This window comes from Canis aureus, chromosome 28 (assembly GCF_053574225.1).
Source record: "Canis aureus isolate CA01 chromosome 28, VMU_Caureus_v.1.0, whole genome shotgun sequence".
Taxonomy (NCBI): domain Eukaryota; kingdom Metazoa; phylum Chordata; class Mammalia; order Carnivora; family Canidae; genus Canis; species Canis aureus.
Genome location: NC_135638.1, coordinates 14,105,783 through 14,127,837, shown reverse-complemented (window position 1 = coordinate 14,127,837; position 22,055 = coordinate 14,105,783). Strand labels below are relative to the sequence as shown.

Genomic DNA, 22,055 nt, shown 5'->3' with positions numbered 1-22,055 from the left:
TTTCTTCGTAATACTGTACCTTTATGGCCCTGGCATCTTTCTCCCTTCCATGTTTTCTCACCTGATCCTTCTGAAGGTAGCTGGTTTGTATCTGTAAACTTATGAAAGAGGTGGATTAGCGTGAAATCTGCGGCTACTGATCAGAGTCTAGTTAATCAACCTATCAGGGAAATGGGTTTGTAAACCAAACAGTATTTATAAACTAATTATTTGGGATGGATCTCCTATAAAAATTGATAACATAGGCACCTCTGGGTGGCTCAGTGGTTGAGCGTCTGCCTTTGGCTCAGGGCATGATCCTGGGGTCCTGGAATCGAGTCCCACATCAGGCTCCTCACAGGTCTGCTTCTCCCTCTGCCTGTGTTTCTGCCTGTCTCTTGGTGTCTCTCATGAATAAATAAATAAAATCTTTGAAAAAAAATTGATAATGTATACGTTGTTTTAAGTAATTGAGTTTTCAATACAGATAAATATTAAATCTCTACCCCTACTTCATTGTTCTCATTCTTTATAGCTGATACAAAAATTCATATGGTAAAAATAATATATTTTTGTACAACTCACATATACAAAGAAGGTGTTTTATTTTTTTACCTCATCTTTCTCAGAGAATGGTGACTAACCCTTATTTGTGATTAAAACAGAAACTGCAATCACAAAATGGTCAGCTATCATTAAATTCCGATTTTTCAAGTATTTTTTAAATGCTACTCACCTAATTTTTAAATTAAAAAAATTTTATTTATTTTTTATTTTTTATTTAAAAAAAAATTTTTTTTTAAGTAGGCTCTACACTCACTGTGGGGCTTGAACTCACAACCATGAGATCAAGTAACACACTCTACCAACTAAGCCAGCCAAGCACCCCTGAAGTTTCAAATATTTTTTATTAAAACCGTAACTTCACAGATAAAGCAACATTTCATTTGTGTATATTTTTAATGACCTGGTGTAGTAGTTGTAATTAGAATTATTTTTATTTACTAGCTTTAGTTCTTAAAGACTTCAATCTTCCTACAACTGTATACTTTTAGAAATGCTTTACATTGCACAGCACGCAAATATTATCAACACTTAATATCTACGGTATTTCTACTAGTTTATTCTGATCAGTTTATTCTGTAAGTTCAAGGTTGTGTATACCCAGTGTTTGCAAATTTACACATTCATATATTGATTCATTTGACAAATCCTTACTGATTGCGATGTTCACAGTCACTGTTTCTAGATATGGAAATACAATATTGAGCAAAACCAGAAATAGTCCTTGCTCTCTTGTAGTTTTGGTTTATTGAGGGAACATGCAATAATCAAATAATTACACGTTTAAAAATTGCAATTCTGACAAATGCTGTAAAGGAGAATTAGAAAAGCCTGAGAGAATCTGCAACAGGATATTTGAATATTGGTGGGTGTGGGTGATTAAGAAAAGCTGCCCTGAGGAAGTGATCTAAGGATGAATGTGAGTTAATTAGGAGAAAGGAGGGGAAAACATTGCTGACAGGGAACAGTTTGTACGAAGGCCAGGCAGGTATCAGAGCAAACATGAAGGAAAGAAAAAGGCTAGCTTTGGGAGGAAAATGTTAAGAGGTCGGGGGAAACCAGGCACGAGATGGGGCTGGAGTATGAAAGGCCTACTCGACATTACAGGCATTTAGAAAGCATTTTGATATGTAGACCAACAGAAAATAACTGAGACCTTTGTAGGGTTTTAAGCATGAGTGTGGGTAGGGTGATAGGATCAGATTTGCATTTTGAAAAGATTACTGGCTTCACTGTAGGAATGGATTAGAGGGCAGGGCGAGAATGTAAGGTTTACTGAGATAGGTGCTTCTCTGAACATATGCATGTAAACTTCAGACTTTCAAAAATCAAGTTTTAAAGGGATTGGGATTTTCTAAGAAAAGAAACACTGGTTTTTATCTCTTCAATCTTTTGTTTATCTTTTAGGGGCAAGGCAAAATGGGTTGGGGGGGGGGGAATGAATAATACTCCTTCCCAGAAGTCCTGGGAAAAAGCATGTCATCAATTATCAAAGTTAACTTTTTCTCCCAAAATGAAAATAGCTTTATTGATTTTTTTGGATTGCATACCCAATATAAATTATATTCTCAATATACAGCAGTACAGAAAGTGTGTCAAGAAATTTTTTTAGAAACTGAAATTCAGCTACTGAGATAATTATTGTTTCCATTCTGGTGATCATCCTTATCCTTTTAAACTACTTTCCTTGCTAGTATTCACATATGAACTTATGCATATATTCTAGGGACCACAGTATCAATAAATATTAATTGGATGAGTTAATTATTCCTATTATATATGTTAATATATAGCTTTTTTCACTCAACAATAAGCCTTGGACTCATAAAACACCACATTAACCTTTTTAATGGTTGGTCAATAATTCATTATAAGCATGTGCCCCCACACTGATGGAAACTCAAGTTTTTTAGGCTTATAAACAGTGCTATAATGAACATCCTTGCACAGACATCTTAATATGCCTATCTATGATACATTTCTAGAAAAGAAAATGCTGGGTGAAAAGATACGTATTTTTTTTTTTCTATTTTGGTACATATATAGCCAAACAGCCTACCAGATAAGTTATTCTACATTCCCATTTATTTTACTATACTTTTAATGAATTAGAAAATTACATATTCACTGGTATTTTTATGTACACTCCTCTGATTACTGACCAAGTCTGCATATCTTCCCATACTTTCTAATCATTTGTATTTCTTCTTATATAGTTTTCTATGTCTTTTGCACCTTTTCTTCTTCTTCTACTAGATATGTTTGACCTATTGACTTGTAAGAGCCCTTTGTATATTAGTGATATTAAGCCTTTGTTTTTTAAGATTTTATTTATTTATTCATGAGAGTCACAGAGAGAGATAGAGAGGGGCAGAGACACAGGCAGAGGGAGAGGCAGGCTCCATGCAGGGAGCCTGATGCTGGACTCGATCCCAGATCTCCAGGATCACACCCTGGGCCGAAGGCGGTGCTAAACCACTGAGCCACCCGGGCTGCTGGATATTAAGACCCCTTTCTTGAGGCATGACTAACCTACAAAAAGCTATACGTATATATTTCTTAAACCTTTTGTTTCTTCTATTAATTTTCAAAGTTTAATTATTATTATTATTTTTAGTAATCTCTAGACCCAATGTGGGGCTTGAACTCACTGTCATATATTATCCCAGATTTCTTTTTCCCAGTACACCTAAAAATTTTTTTATCATGTCTTTGAAAAACAAAAGTTTTATAATTTTATATAGTTAATTCTGTCTGTCTTGTTCTTTAAAGCTCCTGTTTATGTGTTCTACTTAGAACTAGGTCTTTCACTGCCCAATATTATAAAAATACTTCCCCAGTTGTATTTTCTTTTGGTACTTTTTACACTTTTGAGAGCATTTCTGGAGGACAATCAAATGATACTAATGACTTATTAAAATGTTTATTTTACAAGAAATTCCCTTTTGCAAGAAATTCCCTTAGGATTTATCCTCTAATAGACACAAAGTTTTAGTTTTAAGGACAGTCAATAAAAAACTGTTTATAATGGCCAAAAATCTTGTAAATGGAAAGTTCAACAATAGCAGGCTGGTTAAATCAATTATGGTATATCCATAGCCATTAAAATCACACTAAAAATATTTAATCATAGTAAAACATATTAATAATACAAGCACAAATATGCTAAAGCCCAATTCATAAACAGCAAAAAACAATTTTAGCCAGGCACAGGAAAAGAAGACTGTATTTACATAATAGCGGATAGTTTTGGAAATGAGTGATCTTTTTTCTTATTTTTTCTCCTGTGAGCATGTTTACAGTATGTAAAAAAAGCTTAAAATTCAGTGTAAGCCTATAATAATGCAGATATGGTGTATCATGTGTATTTTAGTAGTGAAGGGTGCCCTAGACTAGAGGTTGTCTTCAAACATAAAGTACAACTTTTGCCTCATTCCGTAATCTTGAGCAAGTTGCTTAACTTTTGTTCTTGAGTTTCCTCTTCTGTTAAATGAGGATAATAATACTTGCCTTAATTTAACTTACAAGGCAGTTGTGTAGACTGTAATTTACTGTAAGCTACACAGAAATGGTGTTAATAATATTATTTATATTCAACTACAGGATTATCATTGCTTTTTTGGCTTAAACCCCTTTCTTGAGGGATGACTAACCTACAAAAAGCTATACGTATATATTTCTTAAACCTTTTGTTTCTTCTATTAATTTTCAAAGTTTAATTATTATTATTATTTTTAGTAATCTCTAGACCCAATGTGGGGCTTGAACTCACAACCCTGAGATCAAGAGTGGCATGCTATTCTGACTGAGCCAGCCAGGCACCTTGCTTATTTAATGTATACATACTGATAAGTATGGAAATAAGTATACACTTGTGAAACCATCACCACAATCTGTGCCATAAACATATCCATCACCTTCCGAAGTTTCCTACTGCTCACTTTATTACTTTTTTGTGATAAGGACACTTAAGACCTACCTTCTTAGCAAAATTCTCTATAGCACAGTATTATTAAATATAGTCACTATGCTATACAGTAGATGTCCAACACTATTCACCTTGCACAACTGAAACTTTGTACCCTTTGACTTAGTATCTCTCATTTCCCTCTCCCCATCTGAACCATTGGCAACCATTACTCCACTTTCTGCTTTTAGGAGTTTGACTAAACACCTCATAAAAGTAGTATCATGTAGTATTTTTCCTTCTGTGTCTGGGTTATTTCACTTACCATAACATCCTCCAGTTTTATCCATACTGTTGCAAATGGCAAGATTTCCTTTTTTTTTTTTTAAGATAGACTATTCCATTGCATATACATGATTGTTTTTAATGTAAATGCAATGGAAACATTAGTTCAATACCTTTAAAAATATGCTTTTTACTTAGTAAGGAAAGAAAAAAGAAGAGACAGAAGTTGCCTACCAAAACAAATTGCAAGGAAAGATAAATTATTCAACAAACATTTGCTAATTGTCTACTATTATCCAACTGAGATTGGGGCAGGGGGTTATAGGAGTGAGTAACACTCAGTTACTATTTTCAGATACTTCATTCTGGTGGATGACACATGTCAAACCCACAGACAGAATCATAGGTCATTGTCCCTAGAAACTTAAACAGGCAACGTGCCTCTACCAAGGCAGCAAATGACAGTCAAGTTTGGCTATCAAAGATCCACTGACCAAGGCATAGGATCTCAGCCTCACAGCAGTTATAGTGGGACAGGGTCAAGGTAGCCTACAGCACTTTTACATAGCCTAAAGTGAAATTAGGGGATAAATTGGTTGGGGAATGCCCCATTCTTGAGGGGTTCCCCTGGTAAGCATAAAGGGGAATCCCCTTAAATATGGTAGAAGCCCCAATAGCAAATGTAGGGGCTAAGGGGAGAACAGATCCCTGCTTGCTAGCAGGAGACTGGAAGGGGTGGGGGAATTCTTAAAAACTCCATTTACAGAACAGGAGATCCCCTTCTGTTACTCAAAGTTCCCTTGTAGGGCTGTTTTGAGACATTTGTGTGTTCTCTGCTCTTCTACTTTGCTTCTGATTCCATCTTCCTTAAGGTTTAGAGAAAGACAACTGAATACATATCTACACAGAAAAAATGATAAAAATATAAACATACCCCCCCCCCACAGTCAGCTCTATTTGGCTGTGAGAAGTTCAGTAGTCCTAGAACTTAAGTCATTTATTTGTACCGTTTGAATCTAGTGTTCATTCATAGTTCGTCCAAGTTTAAATTATAATTCCAGACAGAAAACAAAGGTGGATTTTACAAAATAGAAGGTAAGATGTATGCCTGAGAAAAATACAGTCCGGACACAATTCACACCATTAGAGAGGGATTCAAACACTTCTGGAGACTCTGGTGCTACCAGAAAGCGAAAATAATAATACTAGCATAAACTTACATAGTGCCTATTGCGTACCAGACATATAAATGAAAAGAAGCAAAGCTATGAATTTAATAGTTTGGGAGTGAAAACAATTTGTAAAGTTGAAATAAAAATTCTTAAGTCCACTTTCACTTACCATTACCTTAATCCTAGGTAAGCAATTAACTTCAATAATTCTTTTCATGGGGGAGGCAGCAGTGGTTAAAATACAATAAATAATGCATTTATTTGCAAAGTGCCTGGAATTGAAAAAATGCATTAAGGACAAAGTACAGTTATTATTACAACATTCTTCCATATATCCATGGAAGGGACATATTATATGCCTCCAAGCGAGCAGAATCCTCTCTTCTCCAAGGTACAAATTAAGTCAGTGTCACAATTCTACTCCCTCAGACTTTCCAACAACTAAAAGAAATAAAAATAAAAAATAAAAATAAATAAAATATAATAAATAAAATTTTAAAATCCAAAATAAAAAGGAAAAAAAAAACCCACAAAAAACAATAAACCAACAAACAGTACCAATCTGAGGATCTCTATCAGAATTTCAAGCTGTTGATCACTGGTAGGCAGGTGACTATGATTACTACTGGAAAAATAACTCAAAGCCAAAATCTTTTTGTGGCAGGTTAATAGTATTGTGCTTTACATTAAAATCACATCTCATCTTAAGATAGATTTGTTTGATGTATAATATTGTTCACTTATACAGACACTAAGATCATAGTGAATTAACAGGAAGTTGATTGAATAAATCTATACGATCAACAGTATGAGTCTCAATATGAATGCATATGTTTACCCATTGAAAAACGTTAATACTACTGGTATTTTATAATGTGACTGAGGAAATCTGTTATTTATTTTTTTTTAATTTTTTTATTTATTTATGATAGTTACAGAGAGAGAGAGAGAGGCAGAGACACAGGCAGAGGGAGAAGCAGGCTCCATGCACCGGGAGCCCGACGTGGGATTCGATCCCAGATCTCCAGGATAGCGCCCTGGGCCAAAGGCAGGCGCCAAACCGCTGCGCCACCCAGGGATCCCGAAATCTGTTATTTAAAGTTAATCTTGAGACACATACCATATTCCATACTCCACATTATATATTCAGATCTTCAAATGTCTTTATTTTAAAAATAGAAATTTCAAGGAAACAGAATCATAAAACTAGAGGGCCTAAAAATTGTTTAACACAGGCTCTTTATTAAACATATAATTTCCTATCAATACTTAATGAAGAGGATTAAAGCCTCTAATAAACAATTTGTAAGTCTAAGAGTCTGTGCATATTTTCAAGTTTTTCTATGCACATCCTAACATATACTAAGGTAAAAAGTGTACCCTGCCATATAAATGTCCTTTCTTCCTTTTTCTTTTCTTTCCCTTCCTTCCTTTTTCAAGAGTAATCCTGAACATGTGTCCTATTAGTTTGCGATTGAACTCTCAGCGTCACTATATTCCTTCAAAAAGTCAAAGAGCCTCGCCATAGTTGGAGAACGTCTTTTTTTTTTTTTTTTTTGAGCCTGAAATAGGCTTGAATAGAAGTAACTGAAGATTCAGTTTCACGTGTTAAAAACAGTAGAACGAGTCCAGACCCTTTAGAATTTTCGAAATTGAGCATACTAAAATGTCAAGAATATAGAAGGGCTCTAGGTTGGAAAACCTAATTTTTTTTGGGGGGGGGGGCGGGGAGAAGACTCGACCGAGGTTTTGAGTTTTCATTCCTAGCTCCAGCTGTTCCTCGAACCATTCTAAATGCCGGATGCAACGTAAACAATTCGAAAAAATAAAAAAAATAAAAAAAAAATAAAAAAATAAAAAAGCTTAATAACGAATCCTTGCCTTGAGCTTCACAATCCCCGGGAGCCGCACACGGCGTCGGTCTTAAGCAGACTCCTCCCCGCTCTTGGGGAAAACCCTGCCTAATATTTATAACGTTATGACATACTGTAATACTCACAAGGTGGTTGTAGAAAGTATAAACACGACTGCGGGTATCTGATTGGCTGGTGGTGATGTAACACCCATGTCAATACTTCCCAGCGAACGCACGTGTTCGACCTTTTATTTAAATTTCCATTTCATCACAGCAATAAGACACTCGGGGCGGTGCATTTTCTGTTGAAATGAGGATCGCCTCGGGCCGGAGGTGCCGCCTCGCGCGCACCGGGCTGCGGGCCGGGAGGTGTCGGGGGCCGCAGCCTCCTCGCGTGAGACGCACCGCCCGGGCCGGGCCGGTCTTTGTGAAGGAGCAAAATTAAGTTCACTTCCTCGGGCACCGCCACCCGCCCCCCGCCCCCCGCCCCCCGCCCCCCCCATAGCAAATGACAAGGCTGGAAGCGCAGCTCCCCGCCGCACGGGTAGTGCCAAAGTCCCAGGTGAACTCGTGGCGAGAGAAGGAAAAAATGTGCGTCCCGGGCGCGGGTAGGTGCGAGCGGGCGGCGGGGAGGCGGCCAGACCCTGACACTCGCCAGCTGTTTGTCCTCCGCGTAGCCCGGCCCCGGCCGCACACGCCCGCCCCCCCCACCCCCCCGCCCCGAGACCCCCGGCCGCCCGCCCGCCCGCCCGCGCGCCCGGCCTTTTGTCCCCCCCCGCCCCCCGCCCCCCGGCCGACTTCCTTCCCCCCCGCCCCGGCCGCACCCCCGCCCCCAGGCCGGAGGCGCGGCCCGGCCCCTTTCCCGGTCCCCTGGCGCCCCCACCCCACCCCGGCCCAGCCCCAAGCCCAGCCCCCCTCCCCCAGCCCGGCCCCCACCCTTTCCCCCTCCAGCGGTTACTGCTACCCCGGTGCATTGTGGGCGCACGGTCCGTTGTTCATTTGCCATTCGACCTCCGCCGGGGCCTGGTCGGACGGAAACGCTCCGCCGGCTTTATTGTCGGCTCGGTATGTGGCGGAGCCCGGCAGCCTAACGTGCCTCCCGCGCTCGGCGCCTGGGGAGCCGGCGGCGGCGGCGGCGGGACTCCTCGGCGCGCCGGAGGCAGGGTCGGTGTGTGCGCGCGGCTCGAGAGAGGGGGCAGCGCAGGGTCCCCCCGCACTCCGCCTCCCAACTTCCAAGGCCCCGCGCGCCCCCCGGCTCGCGGCTGCCCTCTCCGCCGCCCGCCCCCTTCTCCGCGCGGGACGCTGCCCGGGGCTCTCCGCGGGGGCGGGGGTGGAGGACGAGGCGGCGGCGGCGGCGGCGGCGGCGGCGGCGGCGGACGCGTGAGGCAGCCCCGGGAGCGAGCGCGAGCCGGGCGGCCGGGCGGGAGGGCGAGGGCGAGGGCGAGGGCGAGGCCGGGCCGCGCGAGACCGGAACGCCGGGGGCGGGGGCGGGGGCGACGCCGAGGGGGAGCGGCGGGGAGCGCGCGGGACGCGGCCCGAGGCCGGGCGCGAGCCGGGGCACCGGGCGGCGGCGGCGGCGGCGGCGGCGGCGCGCGCCATGTCGTTCAGTGAAATGAACCGCAGGACGCTGGCGTTCCGAGGAGGCGGGTTGGTCACCGCCAGCGGCGGCGGCGGCGGCGGCGGCGGCTCCACGAACAATAACGCTGGCGGGGAGGCCTCGGCTTGGCCTCAGCCGCCGCAGCCGAGACAGCCCCAGCCGCCAGCGCCTCCGCAGCTCAATGGGCGGGGGGCCGACGAGGAAGCGGAATTGGAGGGCCTGGAGCCCCAGGACCCGGAGGCCTCCGCCGCCGCCAGCGCCGCCGCCGCCGCCGCCGCCGAGGAAGCCAAGGAGTCGCTGCTCCCCCAGGACGCGGGCGGCCCCACCTCGCTGGGCGGCGGTGGCGCCGGGGGCCCCCTGCTAGCGGAGAGGAACCGTCGGACTCTGGCCTTCCGAGGCGGCGGCGGCGGCGGGGGTCTCGGCAACAATGGCAGCAGCCGCGGCCGGCCCGAGACCTCGGCGTGGCCCCTGAGGCATTTCAATGGGCGAGGGCCCGCGGCCGTGGAGCTGGAGCTGGACGCGCTGGAGGGGAAGGAGCTGATGCAGGACGGCGCGTCCCTGAGCGACAGCACCGAGGACGAGGAGGAGGGGGCGAGCCTGGGCGACGGCAGCGGGGCGGAAGGCGGCAGCTGCAGCAGCAGCAGGCGGTCGGGCGGCGATGGCGGGGACGAAGCGGAGGGCAGCGGCGTGGGCGCTGGCGAAGGAGAGACTGTCCAGCACTTCCCGCTCGCGCGGCCCAAGTCCCTGATGCAGAAGCTACAGTGCTCCTTCCAGACCTCCTGGCTCAAAGATTTCCCCTGGCTGCGGTATTCCAAGGATACTGGCCTTATGTCCTGCGGCTGGTGCCAGAAGACCCCTGAGGACGGGGGAAGCGGGGACCTTCCGCCGGTGGGGCACGACGAGCTTTCTCGAGGGACCCGAAACTACAAGAAAACCCTGCTTCTGAGACACCACGTCTCTACCGAGCACAAACTCCACGAAGCCAACGCCCAGGTACAGTATATCCCGCTCCTTACTTTTTTTTTCCAGATCTTTTTAGGGAAGAGGGTTATCGGCTAGAAAACCCCACCACTTTCTTGGGTGAAGGCATCGTTCCCGTCGTGGCACTGCGGAGGGCTGATGCGTGGGGGGCGGGGGGCGGGAGGGGGGGTTTAGGGAGCCTGGGAACAAGTTTTCAGAAGTTCCTCTGCGTTGGGGGGTGGGGGATGGAATGACAATTTTCCAGCCGTAGCGCTGATTTTATTTATTTATTTATTTATTTTTTGGACTCCATTCTTTGTCCATCAGATTTGCGTTCTTAAAAAAGTTTAAGAAAGTGAGGTTGAAGGCTTTAACCCTAAAAGGTTGACTTTGCGGTCAAAAATGTTTATTAGCTGTGATTTTTAGAAAAGCTGCCTTAATGTTTCATAGTCGTTCAGCGTGCTGATGGAAGTCAAATATGGCAACTCTTTGAAGAATGAATTAAACAATTTCCTTAACCTTTGACGCTAACCCTTTCAGGAAAACATTCAACTCAGAAAACTCTTTACATCAGGTCGGGATAATGTGAAATATGAGAGCAGCATGTAAATGTAGAGGAAGCTATTTGGATAACACTCCTTGTGAATAATTTTACTAAATTCCTCCCCCTTGAACTTTCTGTTGAACTTTCTTACCAAAGGCATGCTTTTGGTAAACTAGTGGAGTTTTTACTTGTTTCTTCTACTACCCAGATCTTTTGCGCTGAGATTTTTCTGAAATCTCTTTTTTTTTTTTTCTTAAAGTTCCCTGTACATGCGGTTTATTTTAGACTTTGCAGATGTTTGTGAGGTTATTATTTCTATCAGGTAGTAGGCTGGTGTAGGATGTGTTCACTGAACTCCTTGAAAAGCATAAATCCTCAGTTACAAAACAGATAAGCTGTACTCTAGTTGTTATTTCTTGTTTTAATATTTCCAGTTTAAAGATAGTAGGCTTGCCATTTTGGTAATTCTTTTTCAAGCCAAAATAGATGTCAAGCAGTTCTCATTTTAATACTTTCAGACAACCTGTGTGGTAGATGGAATTCATTCTTTTGTATTGGTTAGCCAGTCATTGATTTGAGAAAGTCACCTTTTAGGTATTAGTCCTGCTATGTGTTTATTGGAGTAATCTTGCTGTTCAGAACACTTGCACTGGAGTTAATTAGGTGCTATCCCATAACCCCCAAAGCACGGTAGTTTTTCTGAAGTTAACTTTAAAGCATGGGGTTATTTTTCCCAGTGGAGAATGGCAATAGTTTTTGCACAAATTTAGTTGCCTAAGGAAGGTCACCCAAAGATGTACAGTCCCAAAAACTTAAGTAAATTGTCCTAAGTCTTAGAGTCCTTGATGATAACGGAGACTAGAGCCTATGGGGGATGTTGTAATGGAAAAAGAATGGGTTTTGGAATAAATCTGGGTTCAGATCTCAGCTTTGTACAATTACTGGCTTTGTGAGCCTGGGCCGTGGAGTGAAATATAACATTTCCTTGTGTCCTGTATGCCAAGTACCCATTACCTTCCTTACTCCGCTATCTTATTTTTATTATTATTATTATTATTATATGGATGCAGAGTCAGAGGCTTTAAAGAGTTAATAAGTTATGTTGTGAGATGATGGAGATGGGGGACTTGTGAAAATGAAAGCGCACTTTTCTAAATAATGGTAGGTCGGTTATTCGGAAAATTTTAAAAAGACAATTAGAAGGAATGTTCTTAATATACAGTGGGCCAGTTACTCTTATCAGCATAGTCTGTCCCTGTAGACCAATCTGAATGGGAATGCAAAATATAATTAGCTGCTTAGTGAACCTGAAATCAGAGGAAGGGGAATTAGTTGGATAACTTTACGATAGATTTCGTGTGGTGTATCCTTCTCCCCTAGGCGTTATCTTCTGGATCAGGGGATTCATTCCCTAGGTAAAATCTTTTCTAAATTTGATCTTTGAATTATCCCTCCTTTTCCCTTTGACTCCTCAAAAGATAACATATAATCTTTTTATAGGTAGAATCTGCACACCATCTTAGGACATTCTTTTCATTAGGCTGAGGACAATTAGTAAATTTAGGAAATTGTATATCTAAGGTTATATATTGGTTTCCTCGATTGGATTTTGGATGTTTCCACTCTGAATTGATCCTAATTTTTCTATTTTTCTTTGTAACGTTAGTTTGGGTGTTGACCTTATTAGTGTTATCGCAGGTACCACCAACATATCTCTTTGTCTTGTTAATATGAGTGACCTGTTCAAGAATTGACTTACTCATATGGGCAGAGTTCAGTTCGCCTTTTTTTTTTTTTTCCTCCTTGCCCTGTAGCCTTTGACTACCTGCAGGAGGCAGTATAACACAATCTGTAAGAGCATTCTTGGGCTTAAGGTTAGGGGGACCTGAATCCTAATCATCTTTCCTGGCAGGCAAATGAGTTAACTTGTACTTCCCCTGTATGTGCGAAGTATATCTGCCAGCGCTTAGTAAAAGCTAGCAATTGTTTATTATCATTATGTATATTTATTACTGATAACTATAACAAGTATTTTTGGTAGCCTGGTATCCTATGTCTCAGCGTTACAAATTTTGACAGTTTGGAAACCACTTTATCTCATGGCATCAATCCTAATTCAGGAGAATAAACCAGTTCTCCTTTTCATACCTTCAGAGACTTTGGCCATCTAGTTTTTTGAACATTCTGAGACTTTCTCATCCATTCAAATTCTTTCACCACTTCATAAGAATACCTTACAATAGCTTTCTCCTGTCCTGAAAATGAGAGTTCTGGAGTTCTTCAGGCAAGAACTCAGTTTTAGGCTAAGGGTAGTTCACACCCTTTATTCCCCTCAACTCCTCCCCAGTTTTTTTTTTTTTTTTTTAAAGAGGGATGATTTTTGAGAGGAGACTGGCTAAATCTTAGAATATCACTAAGTGTTACTTTTCTTAGGCTTTCTGAAAGTAAGAAAAATTCTTTTTCATTAAATCGGACCAAAGAATTAATAGCACATTCCTTAAAAGTTTGTTGTTGTTCTGTTAATTGGGTGTTGGTTGTCAAGACTGCTCATGGAAGAGTTAAAATATGCTCTCAGAATGTTTTCTGAGTATTCTATTTCGGAGAGATCCCTATGTTCTTTATAAGGATGTAAGGGGTGATAGAGTTTTTATTTGAGTAATAACTGTCTTTATTGAGGGGGGTTCAATGATTAGCTCATAGAGGATTTGACCATTTGGCCCAGAGGACTTTTAAAATTGCTTTATTAACAGTGGTTACCACTGTCTCTTGGTTTGGATCACTTTCTACCCAATTGTGAAATTTTCATAGTGTAAATCACACATTTTGTCGCCTCTTGCCAGTTTACCAAGTCTGAAACGTATTGTTAATAAATTTCATTAATCTTTCTAGAAAGTAAATACTGAATTTAAATCAGTGATCTGATTGACGTTACTAGTGAAAATATGTTGGTCAGCAACTAAAGCAAAAGTGAGGTGGTTTACCAGCTTTCTATTTGACAAAAATAAGGCTTAAGGGCTTTTTTTGTTTTTAACAATTTAGGAAGAAAGTCTGAAAATATTAAAGATAAGATGCACCTCGTGGCTCAGTGGGTTAAAGTGTTGGACTCTAGATCTCACGGTTGAGTTCAAAGCCCTGCGAGTTAGGACTCCACACTGGGTTGTAGGCTACTTCAAATAAAGAACCTCTGGCCCAGGAAATAAGCCTTTTGTGTAATATTATTTATATAGGTTCTAACTTTCATTATGTTTGATTGAGCTGGTTCATTTCCCTTGTGTTTCTGACCTGTGAGTAGTGTCTTTGACTATCCGTTATAGTCAAAGCCAATCGAGGGTTGGCTTCTTTCTTCCTCTTAAATTTACTTACATTAGGTAGATCCAAAGCACTGGAGATGAAACCTGTAAGTGAGACATTTTTTCTGCTCTCAAAGAACTTATGACTGTCTGGGTAAGAAGAGACATAATAAAATAACATGTACCATTTTAGAAGTATCTTCAGGTTACAGTGAAAACACTAAAGGATGTCATCAATTCTACTTGTAAAGTTTGGGAGAAGCTTATATAATTGGCTCTTGAACTTCATTGTGTTACATGAATAGGTGTTCAACAGGGAAGGAAGGGCATTCCTTGCTGCTTCAATTGGAAGCAGCATTAACAATAAAACTGATGTGTCTGAGAAGTGGTTAATTTGGTTGTTGAGCAGGATGAAAAATCAGGTTTGAATAGGTAATGAACTATGGAGGGTCTTTTGTCATGCTAAAATGATATTTTATTCTGTAAACAAATGGGCAAACTAGCAGTTTTAAATGGGAGGATCATGAAGAAATATGTTGCTGTTCAGAGATACCTGTGTAGTTATGTTTTTAGAAGAGAGCTGGTAATAAAGTATAGCTTTGATAATCTAAAATAGCCTGGAGGTTAAAAACACCTAGAGATTTCCACCACTGGACCTATAGAATTAGAATTTCCCATTTTTTCCCTAAAATTTGGATTTGGAGGTGGAATGTTTTTACTCTTTCAATATAGCATTCCAGTGGGCTGCTGCAACAAAAGTAATAAAGATTGTTTTTAATGCTTTCCGTTTACACTTGGATGTTTTGCATTGGAAATGCCTTTTTTTTCCTGCTAATCCCTTTATTGAAAGGACTATAATCCTGGGTAGGGAAAGTAAATACTAATTACTTGTTGATTTTTTAGCTAAATAGTATTTTCTTATCCTTTGTGGATTGACGACACATGAACTCACTGTTTGCAACTGAAGTTCTCTCTCCAACTCTTTTTCTCATAAGGGTAGGAGAAGATTGGACGGTGGTCTTGGGTTCTCTGCCAGTTGGTGGCATTTTCTGGCGTCCCAAACTAGAGGTGCTGAAGGTTGACTTTATGGTTCCCCAACCTCCACATCTAGTTGATCGTTCAAGTTTTTTTTTTTTTTTTTAAGATTTATTTATTCATGAGACAGGCAGAGACATAGGCAGAGGGAGAAGCAGGCCTCCTGCAAGGAGCCCAATGTGGGACTTGGTCCTGGGTCCTGGGATCACGCCCTGAGCCAAAGACAGATGCTCAACCGCTGGGCCACCAGGCGTCCCAGATCGTTCAAGTTCTGTTGATTATTATCTTCCAGATACTTTTCCAGGTTCTGACTCATTGCCCCCTCCCCTTCCCTTAACATTATCCATCTTAGGTTAGTTAAGGTCCTGGTTTCTTGTAAATTTGTTGCACTGTTAACACTACCTCCCCCTGGTCACAGTATCTTTAGTTCTAGTTCCCTGATATTAATCCTCTACTTTACTGTCATATAGCCACCTCTTACATCTTCCAAGCCAATCAGATCACTGCTTTAAAAGCTCTGTAAGGCACCTGTCATAGTGGTTTTTAATCTTGTGGGGGAATTTGAATTTCTTGGTAACTGATGGAAGCTATAGGCCTTTGCCTCCAAAAATGTTCGTTAAGTGTATACTTGAATTTCTTGGGCTTTTGGTGGGGGGACCACCTTGAAGTTCTTTCATAAATCTGGAATTGTGAGGATGCCCTAAGATTGTCTTGTTTCCTTTTATGCTGCTTTATCTACTTAGAATGCTCATCCTCCCTTCTCACTTTTCATCTTCTGCTCTGCTCAGATCTTGCTTCCAAAAAGCACCCCATCACCACTGCCCTCCTATAGATAAACCTCCTCTCTGCTCTCCTAATAACTTTGTTACACTCTGTAGTACCTTAAGAGTCTTGCCCACTAGTGATTTTCAAGTTGTGAACTGTACTTACTCATTTTGGGTCCCCAATTGTAGAATTTATCTAAAGTAGGCATTCACTTAAAGTCTGAATGTCCATTTTCCTAAAATCTTTAGACTAATGTCAGGGCTAAGTTGTGTTTTCCATTTTAGGGAAAAGGAACAGAAAAGTTTCCCAACATCTGAAAATACCAGTTCTAGAAACACTTGAATATTTTCATCAGTATATTTTTACATATCAGCGAACTCATGTTATCCATATATTCAGAGTGCACATTCAGAATGTTAAAGAAGGAACCAGAGACAGAGATGGTATGAGTTCTTAAGGAACTACTTAAAGATTTTTGTTTAGATAAGATTTTAATTTATTTAGTTCAGCAAATACCAGCAGTTTGTTTTAATGCAGTGTGCTTATTTAAGCTCTGTTTTACCCAAATTGCCCAAATAATACTCCCCTCTGAGAGTACACATACTCTTGACTTGGAATCCCTTCATTGTGAAGAGCGTATTTAGTAGGTGCTACAGAAACAAGGCACAGTGCTGTAATCAGTAGTGAAAAAGAAATTGGTGGTGTTGCTCATAAAAGCAAAGAACATTATTCTTGTAAAACAGTAATGAGAGGAAAAAATAGTGGTTGAATAGTTTTGTTTGATTTGTATAGTTTGTGTTAAAATAGAATGGGCAAATATTTTGGTGGGTAGGCTTTTGTCTGAGTTATTTTTAAGAATTAGGACATTTGGTCTGATAATGGCTGAGAACTTCAGAAATTGGGACGGGCCCAGAAAATGCAGAACACGGTGACCATAGCCTAAAAATGACTGCTACAGTTAGACATAGTCTCCTTCTGAAAGGTTTGAACTGCCAGATGTATAAACTCCAGGTGGATTCTTGATTAGTATAAATGCTAATTTCACTGCTTCCACAAATACTTCATGATGTACTGCCAAATTTTGATCAGTGCTTAAAATTGTTGTTTCTTCCAAGTATTTATACTGTTATTGCAACATCGGAACTTTGAACCAAGTGAGCTTTTGCTGAGCAGGTATGGCATGCATAGCAGAGCTTAGTTTCAGGCCAGCATTAATGGAAGATTCTTCAACTTGGGATATTTCTTTAGTGAGGGGCAAGCATAAGCAAATTAGTAAAAAGTTTTATTCAAATAGCCTCAAAAGGGACATCAAGTAAACCGTATGATACTTCTATAGAAAATTATATTGTAGCATTAATTGTAGGTGTTTTTAGTATTGTTTTTTTGCTCTTTATATATTCACAGATTTTTCATTCCCTTTTGGTAAAGCATTTGGTATTTCACAACATACTGGCTTATGTGAGCTCTAAGGTTAAAACAGTCTTTTTTAATCGCACTTCCTTCACACCTTCAAAAGCAAAAATTTGGAACTTACATGTGAATTATTTGTTTTGCTTATTTGACTCAGATCTTGGCTGTTACCAGTTTTTGAAGACGGGGTATTTCATAGGAGGTAAAAATAGCTAATTTAGAGCATGAGGCTTTTTGGTATGATCAAGAATGTGAGGGAATAGAGTGTTACAGTATAAGGGCATTAGGGGCCTGAAGCACTCAGAAGGTAATAGATTGCCAAGGGTCAGTTGGAAACGAAAAGGAAAATCTCAACTTACCATGCATTCTTCAATAGTGATCATATACCCCAGGTTTGCAGGGTTATCTGTGTACTATTCCATTACCCCTGTGGAATACTGAAGGGACGTGGAATTCTGATATTTTCCTTCTTAAATGAACCATGTGACCTGGTTTAGTTTCAAGGGAATTGAAATTATTGTATGTATGGCCTCCTGTGTTTAGTACTCAGACTTAAACCTAATATTTTTGTAATTTAGCCATACCCATGTGGGGTTAAATGGACTTGTGATTGTTTAGGAATCTCACCACCAATTAAAATATTATTTCCATGAAAATTCTTTTGCAGTCTTAACTGTTCCCAACACCTTTCAATTTTTTTCTTGGAGTCCCCCTTCCTCTCTTTTCCTCTCCAAGAATATCAGTCCTCTCAGCATGTTTACAATCGAGTATACACCTTTCCATGTTTTTCCCCATGCCATATAGTCATAGAAGTGTGTGTCTTTATTTTACAGAAATGGCCTGCATTTAATATTTTATACAAAGAAAATATGGATTTTTTTTAACACTTAAGATCGGCATTTTCAGTCATTTCTACTGGAAATATCTAAGCACATTTGATTGGAAAAAATTATCTAACGGCTATTATTAAAATGTGCTATTATTTTATAGGAATTACCGTAACTTTAGTGATGCTAAACAGAACTATGATGAATACATGTCAGATGGATAGGGAAGAAAATTATAAACTGAGAATTTTGAGTGCCAGGGTGCCTGGCTGGCTCAGTTGGTAGAGCATGTGACTCTTGTTCTCAGGGTTGTAAGTTCAAGCCCCACTTTGGGTATAGAGATTACTTTAAAAAATAAAATCTTTAAAAAAAAAATAGTCTCTTAAAAAAAAAAATACAAAAAGGAATTGAGCTCAAGAATTTTACCTTATATTTACTATTTATGCCCCTAAAAAGATAAGTCATTTTGAAAATTGATTGGGAAATTATATAGCTGGATATTCCTATAGTTGAAATATATTTTCTCATCAGGGTATTTTTTTTCCCCTATCAGGGTCTTATCTTTATCTTTAGTTAGATTTAATTAACTTCATTGACCTGAACTACTTGATTGGATGTTTGCCAATACCTAAAATTTACCTTTTTAGTAGTGTTAAATAGGATAAGAATACCCAACTTTTTTTTTTTAATACCCAGCATTTTAACTTGGACATGTTTAGTTCAGTCAGAAAGGCCGCTGCAAAAAAAAAAAAAAAAAAAGACCACTGCATCTCCTAGCAGTTAAAGAGGCAAACTAATTTGATTTCTACATATGAAACTATTTTCATAAAAAAGTAATTGCTATTTTAATTTTAAATAATTCTTAATCTGTGTCCTTGGATTATACATGATAGATGTTATTGAAATGAAATCCTGCTGATCCTCATTCAGATGTGTTTGACTTTCCTTATAATAGTGGCTTGTGCCAAGCTCTTCACACTTTTCTTAATATTTGGGATTGTGAATGCTACAGACTCCCAAATACATGATTGCTAATGAATTAGTGTATTTGATTAGCGCTTTTTAAAAAGTTATATTGATATTTTCCTTCATTTGGGGATTTAAAAAAATAAAATTTAATATTAATGTTTTCCATCCAATTACAGGAGTCAGAAATACCATCAGAGGAGGGGTACTGTGACTTTAATAGTAGGCCAAATGAGAACTCTTATTGCTATCAACTTCTTCGACAACTAAATGAACAAAGAAAGAAAGGTATTCTTTGCGATGTCAGCATCGTGGTGAGCGGAAAAATCTTTAAAGCTCATAAGAACATCCTGGTTGCAGGCAGCCGTTTCTTTAAGACTTTATATTGCTTTTCAAACAAAGAAAGCCCTAACCAAAACAATACTACCCATTTAGATATTGCTGCAGTTCAAGGTTTTTCAGTCATCTTGGACTTCTTGTATTCTGGTAACCTGGTGCTCACAAGCCAAAATGCCATTGAAGTGATGACAGTGGCCAGCTATCTTCAGATGAGTGAAGTTGTTCAAACTTGCCGAAATTTCATTAAAGATGCCTTAAATATAAGCATTAAATCAGAAGCTCCAGAGTCTGTAGTTGTGGACTATAATAATAGAAAACCAGTTAATAGAGATGGTCTATCTTCATCACGGGATCAAAAAATTGCCAGCTTTTGGGCAACACGGAATCTTACCAATTTGGCAAGTAACGTAAAAATTGAAAATGATGGTTGTAACGTCGACGAGGGCCAAATAGAAAACTACCAAATGAATGACAGTAGTTGGGTCCAGGATGGTTCACCTGATTTGGCTGAAAATGAATCTCAAGGTCAAACAAAAGTGTTTATTTGGAATAATATGGGCTCCCAGGGAATTCAAGAGACTGGCAAAACAAGGAGGAAAAACCAAACTACAAAGAGATTTATTTATAATATACCACCTAATGAAACAAATTTAGAAGATTGCTCAGTGATGCAGCCACCTGTTGCCTATCCAGAAGAAGATTTATCATTCATCAAGGAAGAACCAGGTAAATGGTTATAAGATATCTCCGTTTTCATTCTTATGAATTATGGTTGCATATAATCTTGAAGTATATTTTCAAAATATTTTTTAAACCATAAAAGTAATACACAAATATTAAATTTGAGTGTTCATAATAAAAAGGAGAAAATTACTGGTATAATTTTGATGTATCTTTTTTTTTCCTCTCAGCATGTGTTTCTCAAAGTTTGTGTTAATAATCAGGTTTTAACTTACATTATTAAGTGGCCCTGTGGGCTCTTCTTCATTTATAATTCTTTGATTTCTCTGATCTTTGGCGCTGTGATCCCTTTTTTTGTACCCAGTGCTGGAAAAGATAAAATAATGTAATCTTAATTGGAACATAATCGGTTTGTCATTTCAGAATATTTTTGAGATCTGATTAACATTTCTTATTTCCAGTTTTTTTTGTGATTAAACATTTAAGTGTTTTTATAGAATTTTGAAAATGATGGTGGGATTATTATTTGTTTAGAGCTACTGCTCTATTCTTACTATACATATTACAGAAGCTGAAATGTTTTGAATTTGTCCCACTGTTGCCTCATTTTTTTGTTGTTGTTGCCTCATTTTCATTCTCATTTGTTAAGAGAGGGGACTCAGACCTTTCCCTTCACTAATACAACTAAAAGCATATGTACAAAATCTTAGCATATCACATTTCTACTGTGGACTTTCTTTTTTTTAAAAACGGGGTAGGGGACCATTGTTACAGAGTATAAACAGAAAGATTTGAAACTTGTCCTTTCCTAAATTTTATTTGAAGAAGTAGCGCAGTGGATTTGAGGTTTTCCTATGCAGACGCCATACTTGAGGTATGATTTAATATTTGTTTTGCTCTCTCAAAGCCTTGTTAACTATTCAGTATCTGATTTACATGATGATGATTATCTGGGGGTGGAGTACTTCGTTAAAAAGAATCATTGTTTTTGGTTCTCAAAAAAGAGCAGAATGCCTTAGTACTGTGAAATGTTTTGGTTTTCTAGGTTTGAATTTAGTGTTCATTGGTTTTCAGATTTACTTAGGTGGAAATCAACATGCCTGCATGATGAATACTATTTACTGATCTTTTCCCTCATACTTATTGACTGTTGTTTAATAATAAAATCCCAGAGGCAGTTTAAAGTATTAAGGGTAGGTTTTCTTAGCATCACTTTATTTTGGCTTAACTTTTCATATAGAAGACTTTGAAGCAATTCTCAAATAAGCTACATTGTTTTTCTGCTACAGAGATTAATCTTTTAACAGTGTAATGGGAACCCTGTGGGGTTTTTTTTAAATACACAAACACATACATGATTTAAGACATAAGCAGGTTTTGGGGGTAGTAATTGGTAAAACTAATCAGCTTATAGCCCAATTCTTAATGCCACATATAATTGGAGTGATTGAAAGAAGCATTACTGTTGAACCAATGCATACCTTAAAAATAACATTACTAGCTATTAACTCAGCAAGCACCCCTTCAGCTTCGGCAAAGATTAGTTAGAGCATAAATTTCTAGTCTTAAATGCTTTCAATTTATCTCTTATATCTTATAAAAGAATTCTATTATGTTATGGGTATCACTTTGGTGTCTGAACCTTGCTTGACATTTGATTTTATCAGTAATGTGCTATATTCCAGCTGTTGAACTTTTTGCAACTTTTCAGTGCCTCTAAATCGAACCTCACTGAATGACAGGAAATGGGGATCTTAAAAGAATATTATGTTTAGAATATAATACAGAACCAGGAGTTAGCAAATTGTACTGTAAAGGACCAAACAGTAAATATTTTTGGCTTTGCTGGTCATTAGATCAATTACTTAACTCTGCCATT

At 39.7% G+C, this 22,055-nt stretch overlaps 1 protein-coding gene and 1 long non-coding RNA gene across 4 annotated transcripts in view; one reads left to right on the top strand and one right to left on the bottom strand.

The window, feature by feature from the left end:
• Positions 1 to 8,248, bottom strand: part of LOC144300445 (uncharacterized) — a 215,475-nt gene extending 207,227 nt beyond the window's left edge. The window contains exons 1-4 of one of the 2 annotated variants that reach the window (XR_013367071.1): positions 7,907 to 8,248; positions 6,077 to 6,179; positions 250 to 408; positions 20 to 91 (exon numbers count right to left, since the gene is read on the bottom strand). This is a non-coding gene — a long non-coding RNA (uncharacterized LOC144300445). Of the gene's footprint in view, positions 1 to 19; positions 99 to 249; positions 409 to 6,076; positions 6,180 to 7,906 lie in introns of both variants that reach the window. The other variant, XR_013367070.1, reaches the window with a different exon arrangement.
• Positions 8,249 to 9,344: 1,096 nt separating this feature from the next.
• The window catches only part of ZBTB10 (zinc finger and BTB domain containing 10), a 32,558-nt gene continuing 19,847 nt past the window's right edge, over positions 9,345 to 22,055 (top strand). For both annotated transcript variants that reach the window (XM_077876455.1, XM_077876454.1), the window contains exons 1-2: positions 9,345 to 10,352; positions 19,336 to 20,221. In XM_077876455.1, the coding sequence (XP_077732581.1) occupies positions 9,360 to 10,352; positions 19,336 to 20,221 (1,879 nt within the window). In that variant the 5' untranslated portion in view covers positions 9,345 to 9,359. The remainder of the gene's footprint in view (positions 10,353 to 19,335; positions 20,222 to 22,055) is intronic.